Raw genomic sequence first — 16,508 nt, 5'->3', positions numbered from 1 at the left:
GCAATAAAAACTCGGCGTTATACATTCTTTTTTTCTATGAAAAATGGTATGCCTCGTTCATAGTTCACACGGTTCATAGACTGCACTTCAAGGTGCGCACGTCATGTCGTGAATGTCGAAGAGCGAACGTCAAACGAATTGCCATGCTCAAAGAGCGCTGGTCAATGCCGGTAATTCCTGGACCACGTCGAGGAAATTTCGATTCTTCCTGTGACGCTCTTGCCACGCGCCTGACAGTAGAAATGCTGAGCATTTAGACGACACCGAAAACAAACAGCCGCAAGTCTTTCGGGATTAATACAATCGGTAAAAATAAACTTTTGAAAAATGCCGACAATGTCGAAAGCACCATGACAATAACGTTGGCTCGAACAGACTGCTTTTCGGAAAACGCCTTAAAAGGGCACTGACACGTTTTTTTCGAAGGCAAGTTTACTTTTCCATACAAATCTCCTGTATGCAGAGACGACTCCTAGCAAGTGTGAAGCTCATCAAATGCTGATAATATATTTTATTTTGATATTGAAGTCAATTTTTCCATGGCGCACCTACCGACATCAGCTTGACGTCAGGCTACAATACTAATTCTGGTGACTTCACGCAGCAGTCTGGCTAGTTCTGATGACGTGAGGTACCAAAACTTCCAAGATGGCCGCTTGTGCGTCACCAAAACACTCAAAATGGGCGCTTGTGCGTCACCAACAGAGCCGCGGTGCGGAGCGGCCGTGGAAACGTCACTATGTGTTGTGAAGGAAAGAAGATGGCTTTTAAGGGCTCGTTTTTCTTTGTTAGACACAACATTTATTAGAACTAACAGACAAAAAAGCCAAAGAATGTATAGGGGATGTTATTCGTAATAATTGCGATATAAATGTGAAGAAAGTAAAGTGGACGAAAAGATAGCTTTCCGCCGGCAGGGACCTGCCAGCGGCAAGTTATCTTTTCGTCCACTTTACTTTCTTCACATTTATCTCCCAATTATTACAAATAACATCCCCTATACTTTCCTTGGCATTATTGTCTGTTAGTTCTCATTAATACTATGTATTGTGCGAGCACGTGACGAGAAACTCATGCCGTGTTGTGAGTCAGGATACAGTAGGAACTGAAACTAGCTTTTAAAAACATACTGTACTTACTTTTTCAGGGTGCACTCGCGCTTAGCACTACCATTTCTAGGCTCTCGAGGGCTTGGGCTTTCATTAGACGCAGAAAAAAACGACAACTGAAAATGTTCGTGTCAGTACCTCTTTAAAGTAATGCACACAGTGTCATAACACTATATCTAATAACTAACCCCCGTATTCGGATCAAATCAGTATATATAACTGGGTTTGTCAGTCTGTCTGCGCTCTTCTGATCCGTTGGTTCGGGCGAATGCCCACTCGTTCGTATATTATATACAACATCGCCCAGTAGTGTTTTCTGTCGCTGGAAGCAACTTCCCATGATATTTTGAAACTCCATCTGTAGTCAGGTTTCTAAAATTACAATTTATTATAACAAAGAAATTCTAGGAGTTATATTTCAACATTAGAATAATTTTAGCGGCAAAGCTAAATGCTGAACGTCGCTGCTAGGAAGTAACATTTACGCGATCTAAACATATTTGTTCTGCCGGTCATCATCAATGCTCGAAAGGCGAATTTAGCTGGACCCGATGTTACGATACGACGATTTCTCTTCGTCCGGCTGCAGACATGAGCCTATGTCAAGACATTGGCTTCAACGATATTCTTTGTTCTACAATTCTGGTTAACCTCCCTGCCTTTCTCTCGTTTTTTTTTTATCTCTCTCTCTCTCTCTCTGTTCGACAGCTGCTTTATTCATTCAAACTTCCATACCTCTGGGAAATTACTCGTTAATTGGTATATGTATACGAAGCGTCATAATGTCGTGCATGACATATCACTGTTATTTGGCCACGATCCGACTCTAAACTGCAAGCGCAGAAACGGCGAAACGCAATTTAAACGACATCTGTAACAATGCACATCATCACTTCCCAGTACACTTCTCAACAACAGATCTCATCTTAATGGTGGACCCTAATGGCGACCCTTTGAAAAGGAAATGTCATTGGAGACAATGTTTCGCGAAGGTGACATGTCTTCGTTAACGTTCTCTCGTCGAAACGTCAGCTCCAGCGGCTTTCCTTGTTCAATGGTTTCTCATCACTTCATCCCTCTACCTCCCCCGGCCTTTGTTCTGTTGATTTCTAATTGGCTTGCTGTGCAGAGGTTGAGGCTTATATAACTTCGGCTACTCCACTTTCATAAGTTTTTCATCTCTCGGAAAATGTTACACAGAAACAAAAATGTACAAGTAAAGAAAAGACATACAGTCAACCTGAACAGATCAAGAAAATAACTTGGCAGTTCACTTGAAGAAGTTCAACTTGCCATAGAAAATTTACCCGCACACATTTCTGTCCAGGTTCTACCCAGATTATACGAATTAACACATCATTTCGTACGTAGCTATACTCAGCTGTTCATCACAAGCGTTTATCTAGTCCAGTGTCCATTACGAAGTCATTTAGGAAGGTGTTCGCTTTTTACTGAAGATGCTTTTCAGGCCTCGGTTCAAGTAATTTTTGTAATCTGAGAAGGCGTCTCTCCAAACTTGCCGTTTTTTTTGTTTCTCTAACGTATTTATTTCATTTGCGTACTTTATGCATTCCAGAACTACCTATTGTCGCCCTAATGCAGCATAATGTTGCCCTAATTTGTAGTTACGTGGTTGTCAGGCCAGCCAACATCCACGATTTTGCAACTGTTCCAATAACCGGTGCCAAACAGGACTAGCGGTATGAGAGTTAATACGGTAGTTCAATTTGGCCAGAAGTGTTCGCCGCAGCTGGTTAACGAATGTGTGCAGAAAAGGTCCAGTACGACATCGTTTCAAAATAAAAGGCTCATGGAGAGGCTACACCACACTCTAAGCGAAAGTTAGCCGAGATTGAGGTTCTTGCAACTAATTACCTCTGAAAATTCACTCAGTCCTAAAATTATTACCTCATTTTGGAGTAACACATGACAGAGTTTTACCGCCACCTCTGAGGAACGTAGTAAAATGTTGTCATAATCGAAATTACTACGTGGGGAGTTTTCTATCACGTGATTTTTAACCACTGTTTGAGAGTTTATTACCATGTGACCTCAAGCTCCCCCCGCTCCCCCTGCTTCGGCTGCTTTTGTCCGCCGATGAGCGCCCCTTCCAGTTCCAGTGAAAGTATGCGAACACCACAAATGTTCTTTTCTTTTCTTTTTCAAAGCTGGTATGGCATTGTCGCGCAGCATGGTTGACCCTCAGCCTACGCACTTTCACTGGAATTGCAGCTGCAGAAGCAAAACGACGAAGAAAAGCAGTCTGCGAACGAAAGGGCTTGCTCGAAGGAAAATAACCTTACTGTCGGCGTACCTTGTCTATGCATGTCTAGGGTGTTTCAAAATAAAAGGCTCATGGAGTGGCTACACCATGTCTAGGGCCTTCATTCAAGCGTCAGTTGATGTGTAGTTCGAGACAAGTTCTATCATGTGACGATGGAGAATGTTGGTAGCATCGTAGCCGAAGATGAAGTCGAGGTGACCGAAATCGGGATCCGGCATCATCTGTCTCAGCACGAGGACGTCTCGAAGACGTTCGGCAAGGTCCTCCACGTCCTGCGGATCGGCGAAGATGTCGCCCTCTCCCTGATAGATTGCGAAGGGTACTTGAATCTTCTCCAAGGGATATGGTGGCGGATCGGCCTGTAAAAAAAGAATATTGAACTCACCTTGGAGTGTATACAAGAATATGCATACCTAGGCCAGTTACTAACAGGAGAGCCTAATCACGAAAGGGATAGTCACCGGAGAATAAGAATGTGCGGGAACGCATTAAAGAGGCACTCCCAAAAAAATGTCAGGAAATCTGCCACAGTCAATTTAGCGAGAATTGTGCAGCCACTGCATACTGCCAGTTCTAACACATGGGGTTGAAACATGGAGGATAACAAAGCAACTAGAGAAAAGTTGAGGACCACGCAGCGTGCGATGAAACGAAACAATATATGATTAACATTAAGAGATCGGAGGACGGCAGAATGGGTCAGGGAACGAACAGGGGTAGCGGATATTCTCGTTGACATAAAGCTAAAGAAATGGATCTGGATTGGTCACATAATGCGCAGGACAGACCACCGTTGGACAGTAAGAGCAACAGAATGTATACCAAGGGATGGGAAACGTATTAGAGGAAGTTAAAGAGTTAGATGGAGCGACGAAACTAAGAAGTTCGCAGGGATAAAATGGAATGAGCTCACAGAGGATAAGGCATACTGGAGATCACTGGAAGAGGCCTTCGTCCTGTAGGGGACATAGACAGGCTGATAACGATGATGATGACAATTTTTTAACTTATCCGGCTGCCTTACGGGTAAGAGGTGGCTTGTAAGAGGCACGTTTGCAGTCTTACATAAGGAAGCTTATCGAAGGTCCATTAAAAGAAAACTTTACTAAACTGTTGTTCCCTATTACGCTACCTTTATAGAAACTACAATGCCTGTCTTGCGTTGAGATGCGTTTACAAGCTGTAAAAAAAACAGACTGGATGGGTCACGTTAATTTGCCTCTTCGATATTGGAACAATTAAGGACTATTAAACGACGAATATTCAAGCGAGGAACCGTAACTACTAAGCCACCGCGGCTTCTTCTGGACAAGAGAAACGATCTCGTTTGTTACAACATTCATGGTCACTAGTGTCTTTATTCTGTAAGAATAGTAGACATAGGTCCATTGTAATTTCTCTAATGTCGAAGACAAAAAAAATCACGTTAGCTGCATCGACAACTAGTAACTGATGCGGGATGAGACAGGAGCTGTAACACTGTCTACAATGCGATGGCTTCAGTCTGCACTCAGGTTGGTGTCCTTCGCACAGTGCTTACGATACTGGCGGCACCAATTGGCCTATATCCACACTCCGCTAACTCGGCAACGAGCATGTTCCGGTTCGCTGGTGCAGTGATGCCGTCGGAAAAAGTCATTAGCGAGTAGTGAACTTTGTTTTTTTTTACTTTATTTTATTTCGGGGCAGAGGGCGGTGGGCTCACGCGTTATTTAGCCAGTCTTCATGGAATGACATAACATGCTTGTGTCTTGCAAGTACCTAGCAGCAAACTTGAGTACCGATTAGCCACTCGTCAGTATTAACTCAATTGTTAGGAAAATTCACGAAACGTTAACTTTAGTGATGAAAAAGCAGCAGTGTCTGAGAAGTAACTGAATACATGGGTGAACAACCAACGGCTACATATAATGTATTGTATTTACTGAGTTGAGTACATACCTGTCCATATAGGTCCTTATTCTTCTCCTCCCCGTAATCGAACCTGACAAGATTCTTCGCCCGGAAGACCTGTAACAAAACCACGTTTAACCACGTGTAACAAAACCACGTGTAACAAAACGACGCACGTTTCAGCTTTTCTGAAACGTGCGGCCCCTGTGTTGATCACAGGGTTGATCCCGACAGTTCATTACAGTGTTTCTCAATTATCTGTTACGTCCGTCCAGAAATGCTAGTATGTGTTCGCCGTACGTGTTCCCGCTTTCATTTTTAGTGGACCAGTGGGACTTGCCGAATTTCTGTGGCACATCAGCGCTAGGAATCCTTGCGCACATTGGTTTCGCCAATTTTGGTTTCGCCTAGCTATATACAGTTTCCCTGTGAAAACAAAATAAAAGTTTTCTTCTGCTCTTCCCTGCCCTGTCTTTCTCCCGCTCACCCCCTTCAGGGCTGGCCGGGTGAGACGAACAGCTCTGCCCCTCTTGCCCTAGCTGTTACCTGGTGCTGATGTTTTACTATTTACTATTTTACGAAGACTATTTTACGAAAGTGTTTCGGTTTTACTGAAGTTTTACTGCACTGATATATAATTACGTAGACTCTAGCAGGCACTGTCATTATGACGTCATGGCGTTTTGGTTGCGGGAACCGCAAGGTGGCGTCGCTATACGCATTTTCTTCGTGGCAGAAAACTATAGAAATTGGTCAAAAATAAATAGTGGGAAAAATAAGGGCATTCGGCCTTAAAGGGGCTGTGAATTTATGCTTGTTTCTATAGTAAGATTGATTTAATCGAAGTAGACAAGGCATTAGGCCAATAAAGCGGAAAGCGTTGTGTTTCTCTTTTTTTTTTTCGAGCCTGGGGGCACACGTGTCACCGTCCCGTTATAGAGGGGACGCTCATAGCATTCATCCACCCATCCAACCATCTTTTGTATATGTTCTCGCTTATGGATGATCTTCTTGGCCCAAGAGTGGCGGCTTTGGCATTGCGAAAAGGTAGTTTACTAAGACGAGAGCAACCGGTTTTCTCTCTAGTGCCCTGTGCGTTCAGCTCGGGCATATGCAATATTGCAAGCGAGCACAGGTGACCGACAGACTTACCTGAGCATAGTGAAGCACGTTTTGGCTGGAGGAACCCACAGGTAAGTTTGTCACATAGACAGGCACCCTCGTCTGCGTGGGCGAAAAAGATATATGTCTATTCATGAACAGTAAACGCGTCTCGGAGCCTTTCGTATGCCGGTAGGTGACCTCAATGCAGCATTTAGGACAGCGCTTCAACTTAATCCGGGGATTTTGGCTGCAAGAAGCAAGATTGGGCGATGAAATACCGCACGGGGTGGGGGGGGGGGGGGGACTACGGATTAATATTGACCACATAGGGTTCACTAACGAGCATCAAAATTGGTCGCGGGATCGAACCCCGGCCGCGGCGGCTGCATTTTCGATGGAGGCGAAAATGTTTGAGGCCCATGTACTTAGATTTAGGTGCACGTTAAAGAACCCCAGGTGGTCGAAATTTCCGGAGCCCTCCACTACGGCGTCTCTCATAATCATATGGTGGTTTTGGGACGTTAAACCCCAGATATTATTATTATTAACGAGCATCAAAATTATAGTGAACTGGTGTTTTTCTATCGTTTTTTTTTATTATAGTTCCCCTCAAAACGTCACCGTTCTAGTTGGGAATCGAAGCAAACCGGCCTGTGGCGTTTACGTCTCCAGTAACACGATCTTTCAAAAAAGCGTGCGTTTACAGCCAAGCTAAAATTTTACCGTGGAAATGTAATTTACTCACTCGGCTCACTTATTTCTAACTACAGTTATTTCTAACTGTAGTGTGCTTATGCTTATTTCCTTCTAAGGCACTTCGTCGAGTGGAGGTGAACACCAAAATTTTAAAAGGAAGCTAAGGAGACAGATTGCTAGAGCTATATCAGAAGGAAGAACCATATGAGGCATATGAAGGAAAGCCCATTACCCTTATGCAATACCATAACAATATCTCAAAGTGTGAAGAGGGTGGAAGCAAGAAAAAAACAAAACACAGTAACTACAGACATATGTCGATCTCGCCAAACAACCCAAAGTCACATTTTCTCTAGAGTTAAGGAAACTCACAGATCGCCCACAAACATACCACATACGTTCACAGCGCTCACGGATCGAAACGCGACAACAAAGGTTCACGGATATAACAACTGGCACGCACATATTAATAATAATAATTCCGGGGTTCTTAGTGCCAAAACCAAGATATGATTATGTGGCACGCCGTAGTGGAGGGCTCCGTAAATTTCGACTACCTGGGGCTCATTTACGTGCATCTAAAATCTAAGCCACGGCCGGGATTCTCTCCCGCGACCTTCGGGTCAGCAGCCGAGAACCATCACTACAGCACCACCGTGGCGGCCACGCATGCAAAGCTGTTCTAGATAACAACGTCATATGTCACTACAAATCCGGCCACTAACGGTGATGTTGGTTGAGTTGGCTATGACGTAAGTGTACGAGCCAATATTACACCCAACGCCGGTGGATGCGAACGCACAAGGTGCGTTTGCATGCAGCAACCGTGTTGCGCCTATCTGACATGAACTTAAGACGGTAAAAATGAAACTTACTTAGACACAATTCTCATTACTTCGTCCCATTACTTAACGCCAAATCGAAGCGTTTCAATCCGTGAGTGCTTCACACTATGACTCTTTCGGCACGGTGAAATTAGGCTCTCTGTCCTTACGCTGTTGTGTTGTTTCGGATTCTTCCCGTAGAGGATGGCCAGTGGTTCGTAGCAGATTTCACGTAGGAAGCTGTCGCAAACCGTGGCGAGGGTCCTTTGCTGCACGCTGTTCGTCACCAAGAAACCACCGTCCGTGACTAAGTCGTTCACCGCCTGCAGGAGGGTAATATTTTTTTGCGAAGAACAGCGGATTCTAGGAAACGCGTGCCAAGCACGAGAAACTGTGAAGGTATATTGTTTATCCCTTGAAAGTCTGAACTGTTGACTGGACTACTCAATTTAAAGCTTCACTTACGTCAACTCGACGATAGCGCGTCGATTAAGAAGTTGAGCTAATCTCGTATAGTTCGTTAGGTCGAGCCAATTCGCACATCACGTGGGCGGGCTCACAGAATTTCACTCCACGCTCGCTTGGCCGGACCCGCTTTCGTTTGCGCGAGCACGGCGCGCGGTTTCTGGCCCGACGAGCCAGCTGAACCAGACTCTGTATCACACAGTCTACGTAATGGTAGTTTGTCCGACACGTCAGTGGAAAAAACACCTTGATAGTGGAAATCTGTATCAATGAGACACGGCTTATTCATTCGTACAGCATGTACGGTTAATTAGCTGCCGAGTACTGGGTAGTTGGTGCAAGCAAAGCTGCATCAAGCGTCGTTGTCTTGAATTTAGTAAGAGTCTCGAAGGTTTTTATTAAAGCACACAGACACGTTAGGAATTAGTGATGTGGTCGAGCCACAGGTGTCACGGAAATCAGAAAGATAAGGAATAAGTTATGAAGCAGGCTGTCGCCTGAATCGCCAGGGCAGATACAAAGCACCGATTTATTTTTGGAGCCGGGGTTCAATTTGATGTTCTATTTAGCGCATGACACGGCTTCCTGCGTTGTTCCAAAGTGCAAATAATCCTCTTCCCTGTCTTGGGAGGACGCTCTTGCCTAAAAAAGTCAGTGTCCTGGAGTATATGGTGATGATGATAAGCCACTCGTAAACGTTTTCCTTTGTCGAAAGTATGGCTGTTGACGCGAAACGTGAGCTCCAACAACAACGCTAGTAGCGACATCTTGTGGCGCTCTGTGAAGGCACCTTGCGTTAAGCACGGCCACCTGGATCGGGGCAACACCGCCGCGCGCCCCGATCCAGGTGGCCGTGCGTTAAGCTTGTAGTTATCCTCGAAGAAAAAGATGTTGCTCAAGATTACGTGACGGCCGAAAATTGACACCATACGCTAAGTAGAATTTAACTCGGCGAATGCGTTTTCGTTGAGCATTGCTATACCAGATGGTGCCACCAACCCGCTCGCTCTAGAATTACTGTATATGCTAAGTTGCGCATAGGTCTGGCAAGCAACCACCGCTATGCGGCGAAGCCGCTCTCCGTTTTTGCAGGCGACATGCCTACCGTGTCTCCGATCCACATGTTTGGTGTGTCGAAGACCGGTGATTAACTTAACTGTCGATGTCTGGTGTCAATCCATTTCGCTGCACCGGCGGCGCAGAGAAATACAGAAACTGTCCCAAGCGGCAGCTTCTCCGCAACGCAGGGTTGCTAGAGGCATTTGGAATTAAGACAGATGCGCAACCCACCTAAAGGTAGCACATACAGGAACTCTAGCTCGCTCTACTGTCACGCACACGTCTATAGTCGGATACAAATTTAGAAGCCCGCGGCATTTCCTTCTCAAAAGCTGATGCACACAAGCCTGCACCAATGGGCGCGCACTCCAGAGTGATGTAATAGCCGGACAGCCGGTGACTCCACCTTCGGATAACATTGCCGCGTGTATGCGCGGGGCTATTTCTTTACTCGCAAATGCGACTAATGGGTGCATATAGGTGCCATCTGTGCAATATCAGCCACACCTACAGCCTAAAAAGTATTTTAATTGAGTTTTGAAGTTCGCGAAAGTGCCGAATCGGAAATAGAAGCAAAAGACGATGAGGTCATCGAGCGGATACCACGTACGTCACGAGTTCTGGCCGGGTTACCGGAGGCGTGTACGAGACGGACAGCGCTAGTAGCGACACCTCATGATGCGTAGCCTAACCAGAGACCTACAATATAACATCGCAGCGACTTACCCGCTTACTAGTTCTGTGTAAAGCATTAGCAGTGAGATAATTAGCAACTCACAGTATTCTCATTGCTTTTTTTCCCGACAAGAACAGCAACGCGACGGAAAAAATAGAAACAAAATTATTGTAGTTGGAGAAAACGCCACAAAATGTCGCTACGGGCTCAGCAGTTGCCGCTACTGCTGCAGCGCTCCGGTAACCAGGTACCTGCAAACGTTAGGAAGTCTACAGACGGACTAAAGCCCTCTGCTGCCTGGATCATATTGCGTAGTGGACAGATAACTGCTTCGGCCCTCCGACGTGCGTATGTGGGATTGGTATGCCTTGAGTACGCGGCGGTGCCCGATATAAATACGAGTCAGTGAAGCGTACATCACGTCACTTGCATGCTACGCATGAACACTGTTACAGAGCGCCAATGTTGTGATTTCACTGCTTCCTTCGTCACTTTTCGTCCTGCTACTTTACGAATGATCGGAGAGAGAATGTTTCAGCACGTCTAATGCTGCGGCTACTCCAAGACTGGCGGTAAACGTCGCATCAGTTGTACGACGACGACAAGAACAAAATCGCAGCTACCGAATCGAGCTTTTCTTACTGATTTTTGCACTCCTCCCAGCTCTTTCATCCACCGCCGCACTAGATAAGCAACGTAGTTTGACGATCGAGGAAACAAGCACTCGCAAAGCTCAACACCTGCTCAACACAGCAGACGAAACAGCAGCGCTGACAACATGGCAGAAGCTGGCCAACGACGTCACTGGTTCTCGCGGTCACCTGATCGAGTAGGCCGGCTACGTCACGGGGCCACCGAGCGCTGTTCGACATCGAAACTGCCTCCGGTCGTAACATATATAGGAGCATATAATTAAACATTCGTCTCGCGCTAGGGCAAATGAGTTTCGTTGCCGCTATTATCGAGTCAGTAGACATTGGCTAAGAGCAAAAAACAGAGGTTCACAAACTTTCTGTCACCACTCCTTTAAGTTCCATCCCACCATAGCGCAACGGCGGTGGACATGTTGCAGACACTTCCATTAGATGTAGACCTAGCTCTTCAAAGAGAGCGTAAATACTTTCGTTATTAGACCTTTTTATCTTGACCGGCATACGCAAAGGGGTTTACGGAATACCGGTTTAGCGGAAGATGGTATCGACATCTTGTGACGCTTCGTGCCACCACCAAAGCGCAAATAACCATCTTCCTGCTTTCGCTTAATCAAAAAAAAAAGAAAGTTTCAAAAGCCAACTCATTCGGCATTAGGGTGCTGCAGTGAATTTGCATCAGCAGTGAAGTAGAATGCAGTAAGCTTGTGCAGTAACAATTCTATGTTTATCTGAATAATCTCGGTCCCCCCAGATGGCAGCACCTATCAGGCCTCATGTTTATGTCTACGGTATCCGGTACAAGGCTAACGCTAAGATGTCTACGGACAAACTAGAGTATGGTGGCAACTAGAGTGTTTTAGCCGGTATACAAAATGCTTTGCGTATACCAGAATACCGGGTGTGAACTGCGCATGCGCGCCCGAAAGACATGGCCGCACCGCCGAAAGCAGTTGCCATTCACCTCGAATCTATCAAGTGGCCGTCGTGCGTTCTGTAGCCCGTTAGCTCTGTACTAATGCTTGTATTTGCTTTAGATTCATGTCCTTCAGCTTCGTATGCAAAGCATTCGCGTCGATTCGGTGCCGTTTCCGAAAGCCATACTCAAATAATCGATGCTGTAGGCTTAGCGAGTTGGATAAGTGCTTCCGTAATCTCAGAGGACATACATTATGCCTTTGTTAGTTGTTATTTATCCCTATAGCTGGAGCCACTTGACGTGGCGGAAGCTATGGACTAGTTGTATATACGCAGTTAAACATGACGTGGAGGGTTTATCGTGAAAAAAGGTTGAGCGTGCAGATAAGGACACTGGAGATAATTAGAAACGCAAAAGGCGTTTGTGTTGCCTTGTTTTCTTCTCTTGCGTCCTGACCTGGACCAAGGAGGTTTAAATAAAACTTGCTGGAGTGGAGGCCACCTATACTTACCAATGGGCCGCAATGAAGCCGCGCCGCGAGCGCGGCGGCCATCTTGCCATAGGCAAGAAACAGGAGCCAAAGCGCACCCGCCGCGCTGACCACGTCTTTCCGCCGTGGTTTTTAATGGTTATAATGGCGAACATTAAGGGAGAAGTTGTCAAGAATAAGAAGCGAAATCGCAGATAAGAATGCGGTCAGTTTTATTAGATGCGAAGTATCTTAAGGCCGAGCTCAATCCGGTGGTGGTGGTGGTGGTGGTGGTGGTGGTGTGCGGCGTGACCACCCTTACTGCGCAGACGCATACCCTCCCCACACACTCCTCTCTACTCCCCCTCACCATTCTCCCCTTCCCTCTCTCCACTCACCCACTCACCCTCTCCCCTTTACCCTCTCCCCTTTCCCTATCATTTCCCTCTCCCCTTTTCCTCTCCACTTCCCCTCTCCCCTTTCCACTCTTCCTTTGAAACGCGGGCTAGACATGCCGAAATTCTCTCCTGCGCAAAGCCGCGATGAGCTCGACGGCATGCGCGTCCCCTCCCCTTCTCTCTCCTCTCCTACGCTGCCCCCCTCTCGCCCGCCTGTCGACCGCGTTCCCCGCTCGCCCTGTGAGAATTAACGGCCAGGCTAGATGGAAGATACGACGCGCGTGGCGTCCCTCTTCGCGTTCCACGACGCGAGGCCGGTAGCATGCCCAACGAACGCCAACGGAACGCGATCGTGCAAGTGCTCCGGCTTCGCATCGGCTCATGGTCCCCTTTAGCGGGAGATGGTGTAATTTTTAGGGGCGAAGCTCCTTAAGGCGGCACCCGTTCGTCCCTCGTAGTCGTAGTCGTAGTCGTAGTGCGTAACCAGTCTTACGCTTTGACCTCCAAGGTGGTGCCGGTGGGAGACTTTTCCTGTGCGTTGTTGAACAATAAAAATTCGCAGCGTGCGCGTTAACTAAAAGCCGAATTCTTCTGTCTCTCATTCCCCATTAGCAGCCATTGGCATGTTCCAGTAGGAAACGTTAGTAGAAGTAGAAGTGTAAGTGTTAGCTAAAAGCCGACTTCTGTCTCTCATTCCCATTAGCAGCCATTGTTTACCTCCAAGGTAGTGCCTGGTGAGATTTCTCCTGTGCGTGATTAAACAAAAAAAATTTGTTCAAAACGCCGTTGATTGATGAAATAAACCAACGAAAGACGCCAGATGTTTTGTAAAAGCAAAACGAAAGAACGCCAGATGTTTCTAAATTAAGCACAACGAAAAGACGCCAGCTGCTTAACGCAAGACGCCAGATGTTTTCTAAAGCAATGGTTTTCTAAACAATGAAAATTCACAGCGTACATGTAAAATTAAAGTGAGCTGCAAGTCGTCATAACTCATCGAACCTTTAGTATAAACGCGCCCGATCTCACGTCGGTGATGATGTACTGGGCAGAATTCACGTAAGGTTCACTGTTTACCGATGAACCTCCGCAGCTTCGCCCACTCATCATCATTCACTCCGTGGATATGCTGTGATTTTCTGTTTCTTTTGGAGTTTTCCTTGCAAGCATGCGCACCGAAGGGCATGTATCACTGTTTGTTTTTTTTTTAATAATTATCCTCGTAAGAGCAGACCTCACTTCTCGGCATTCATTTTCCTGTTTATTTCGTTCGTCATGTGACGGAGTCTTATGCATATATGGAGTTCGGCCACTTTCTTTGAGCGGAATATAAATGTGGGTCGAAAGCACCACACTCGATATGCTCATCGAGAAGGATATATATTCGTCAAGGCTTGAAAGCCATCTCTTTTCTCAAGATAAGCTCAAAATCTCCAAAAAGAATAGTTTTGGCTTTGCATGGACGTGCTTCAAGGGCATTCAGCTTGCAGTCGACACTATTTCAATAGATACAGCTTTTTCGAAACTATTTCGTAGGCTCGGCCCGTCCCTCTTCCCCTGTCAATGAATCAATTAAAAACGCCCACGTGGCATAAGTTTAAGCCAACGATCATAGTCTGTCATCATGTATTCCAGTCCCAAAGTCCGCATATCTAACCGTTTATTCGCCCACAATCTCAACATCTTTTCTCATTTGTCATCAACAATCAAAGTACGGTAGAGTTTTTGTGCGGCATTGGGCTAGCTTTTTCGAGACAGTGACTCATATGGGAAGCCAGCATTTCCTTTGATAAAATTCTGTACACCGTTCTCGTATAGAGCGCTCTGCTAACAGTGCGCGATTAAACTTCATGCGTATACATACTCGTAAGCTGATGGAGAATAGAAGTGCAGCGTTAACGCAAACGCCCGCAGCTCGGATGGAATACGTGCCTTTCTGGTCTTTTCGCGCCCTAGGGGTTCCTGTATGTATGGGGGAAGGCTGCAGTGAACATCGCCCTGCCCTACTCAGACATGAGCTTTTGATCCTTGATCTCCTTTATTATCGCTTGAGGATCGAGCCTCGCTCCTTTTGGTTAGTGTGCAATTTTTGTGCTGCAGGATTTTCATATTGAGCTGTTTTATCTCTTCTTGGAAAAGATGAAGCATTTCTTCGTAATGCTGCCGTATAGGTGATGCAACTGTCACATCTTCAACAACTTTTTTCAATTTGAACGCATCTAACGGCCGTAGTACCCCTGGGCGATCGGTTAGGTCGCTTTATTTGCAGCTGGAAAGAGGACTGCACAGTTCAGACCTGCTGGTTTTACTCGCTGCACTGCATAAAGCAAATACAAATATAACAAAAAAAATGCACGAATGTAAGAAAAAACAGGTCCTCAAATGACGTTACTCAGCCTCGTAGTTGCGAGCTACCCTTTTATAGCACGAACAGGGCAACCGATAACGAAATCTCGCCTATTTATATAATTTCAATGAAAAGCAAGCGGTGCGTTATTTTCCTATTCGCGCTCCGCACCAGTGGTATAACAAGCACAAGAATGTGTATCACTGGGTTTTGCAAGTGTTTTACAAATGCGTCAAGCACAGCTAGTCCAAGAACTCCCAGGTCGCCGCCTAGTCCGGTCGAAACAATTTGGCGAAAAGTGCCTCTAACATATGCGATCGCCGTCTTTTGGCTTCCAGACTTCCTGTCAAACAGCCTGCCCCGACGTGCTTCGAACATTTGAGTCCTTACGAAACCGGTTAGGAAAAAAGAATGACCGTCAGATGTGAAATTAGAGACAGATTGCGGGCTGTCAGCATATGTTCCGGCATATAGAGAAGTTTTAATCGAGCTCGAAATGTTCTGCTTACAACTGAAACTTCATCCCAGAGTACCTTTTCGCTCGATTTATAAAGCCGTACGCAACGCACAATGTATCCAACAACGCCCGGACGCCACCGCGCCAGAGAACGGCTAGAACATCTATGCGGCCGCTGCAGCATGCGTTGCGGAAGGCGCGCTTTCTGCCTATGGCAAGATGGCGGCACGCGGCTTCAGCTGAGGGGCGCCTCCTCCACTCCAGCAAATTTTATTTTAACCTCCTTGACCTGGACGCCTCATTCTTTCATGACGTATCCCTACCAACCGGCAAAATTTTGTATCGTTCTAAGTTGAAGGTTGTTACCTTGACTTCTTCAGCGAAAGGAATGAGCAACCTCATCGGTGAAGTGAAGTGCGTGATGTTTGCCACGGGAGCGTAGCCGACGAAAATGTTCACCTGGAAAACAAAATCAGATCCTCAGCAACAAGTGCCTCCGAAATTCACGAAGGATGAGACTTCGTGATTGAAAGCATGTTTCCCACATCCATCGCTGCAGTGTTCAGTCACCACCAGGGCTAGGTATTGTCAACATACAGAAAAACCATATAATGGAAAGAACGCAAGTTATTTTTGAGCCACCATTACTTTTATTTTAACACTATCTAATAAGAACAGCGAATCTCAATCAAGTTTTCTCGGCTTTATTAGCCCGTTTACTATAGATGGCTTGCACTGACGTCCCTGAAAGCGCCGTGTTGGAGCACTATATATAGAATATTGGCTAGCCTTATTTGTCATCTGACCTACTCTACTGTCTTGCCATCTGTTAGAGTTGGTGGTATTGAGAACTCCGGCCAATTCGTAGCCTTGGCCTAGGCTTTCCCCGAGGAGGTCCGGAGAAGCTGTCTCCTCGCCGCCACAGGGACTCGCTGGATTGTCGATAGTTGACCTTGGATTAACAAAATTCGTTGCTGGGCTAGTTAGTTAAGAATCTTCTATATCGGATAGCGCGAAATCCGAACAGGACAAAGAAGGAACACAGATGCACCTGTCCTGTTCCTTCTCTGTCCTGTTCGATTTCTCGCATTCCAACATTGTTCATCTTGGAGGTTCGAGCTGCGCGGCGCGGCACTCTACCGTGCCGCAGCTTCACCT

At 46.1% G+C, this 16,508-nt stretch overlaps 1 protein-coding gene across 1 annotated transcript in view; it reads right to left on the bottom strand.

The window, feature by feature from the left end:
• Positions 1-3,497: 3,497 nt before the first annotated feature.
• Positions 3,498-16,508, bottom strand: part of LOC119401767 (lipase member K-like) — a 36,101-nt gene continuing 23,090 nt past the window's right edge. The window contains exons 5-9 of the mRNA XM_037668739.2: positions 15,717-15,809; positions 8,081-8,233; positions 6,439-6,510; positions 5,335-5,403; positions 3,498-3,752 (exon numbers count right to left, since the gene is read on the bottom strand). Coding sequence (XP_037524667.2) covers positions 3,498-3,752; positions 5,335-5,403; positions 6,439-6,510; positions 8,081-8,233; positions 15,717-15,809 — 642 coding nt within the window. The remainder of the gene's footprint in view (positions 3,753-5,334; positions 5,404-6,438; positions 6,511-8,080; positions 8,234-15,716; positions 15,810-16,508) is intronic.

The sequence above is a fragment of the Rhipicephalus sanguineus genome, chromosome 8 (genome assembly GCF_013339695.2).
Source record: "Rhipicephalus sanguineus isolate Rsan-2018 chromosome 8, BIME_Rsan_1.4, whole genome shotgun sequence".
NCBI classification, from domain to species: domain Eukaryota; kingdom Metazoa; phylum Arthropoda; class Arachnida; order Ixodida; family Ixodidae; genus Rhipicephalus; species Rhipicephalus sanguineus.
This window is presented reverse-complemented; position numbering and strand designations above follow the sequence as displayed.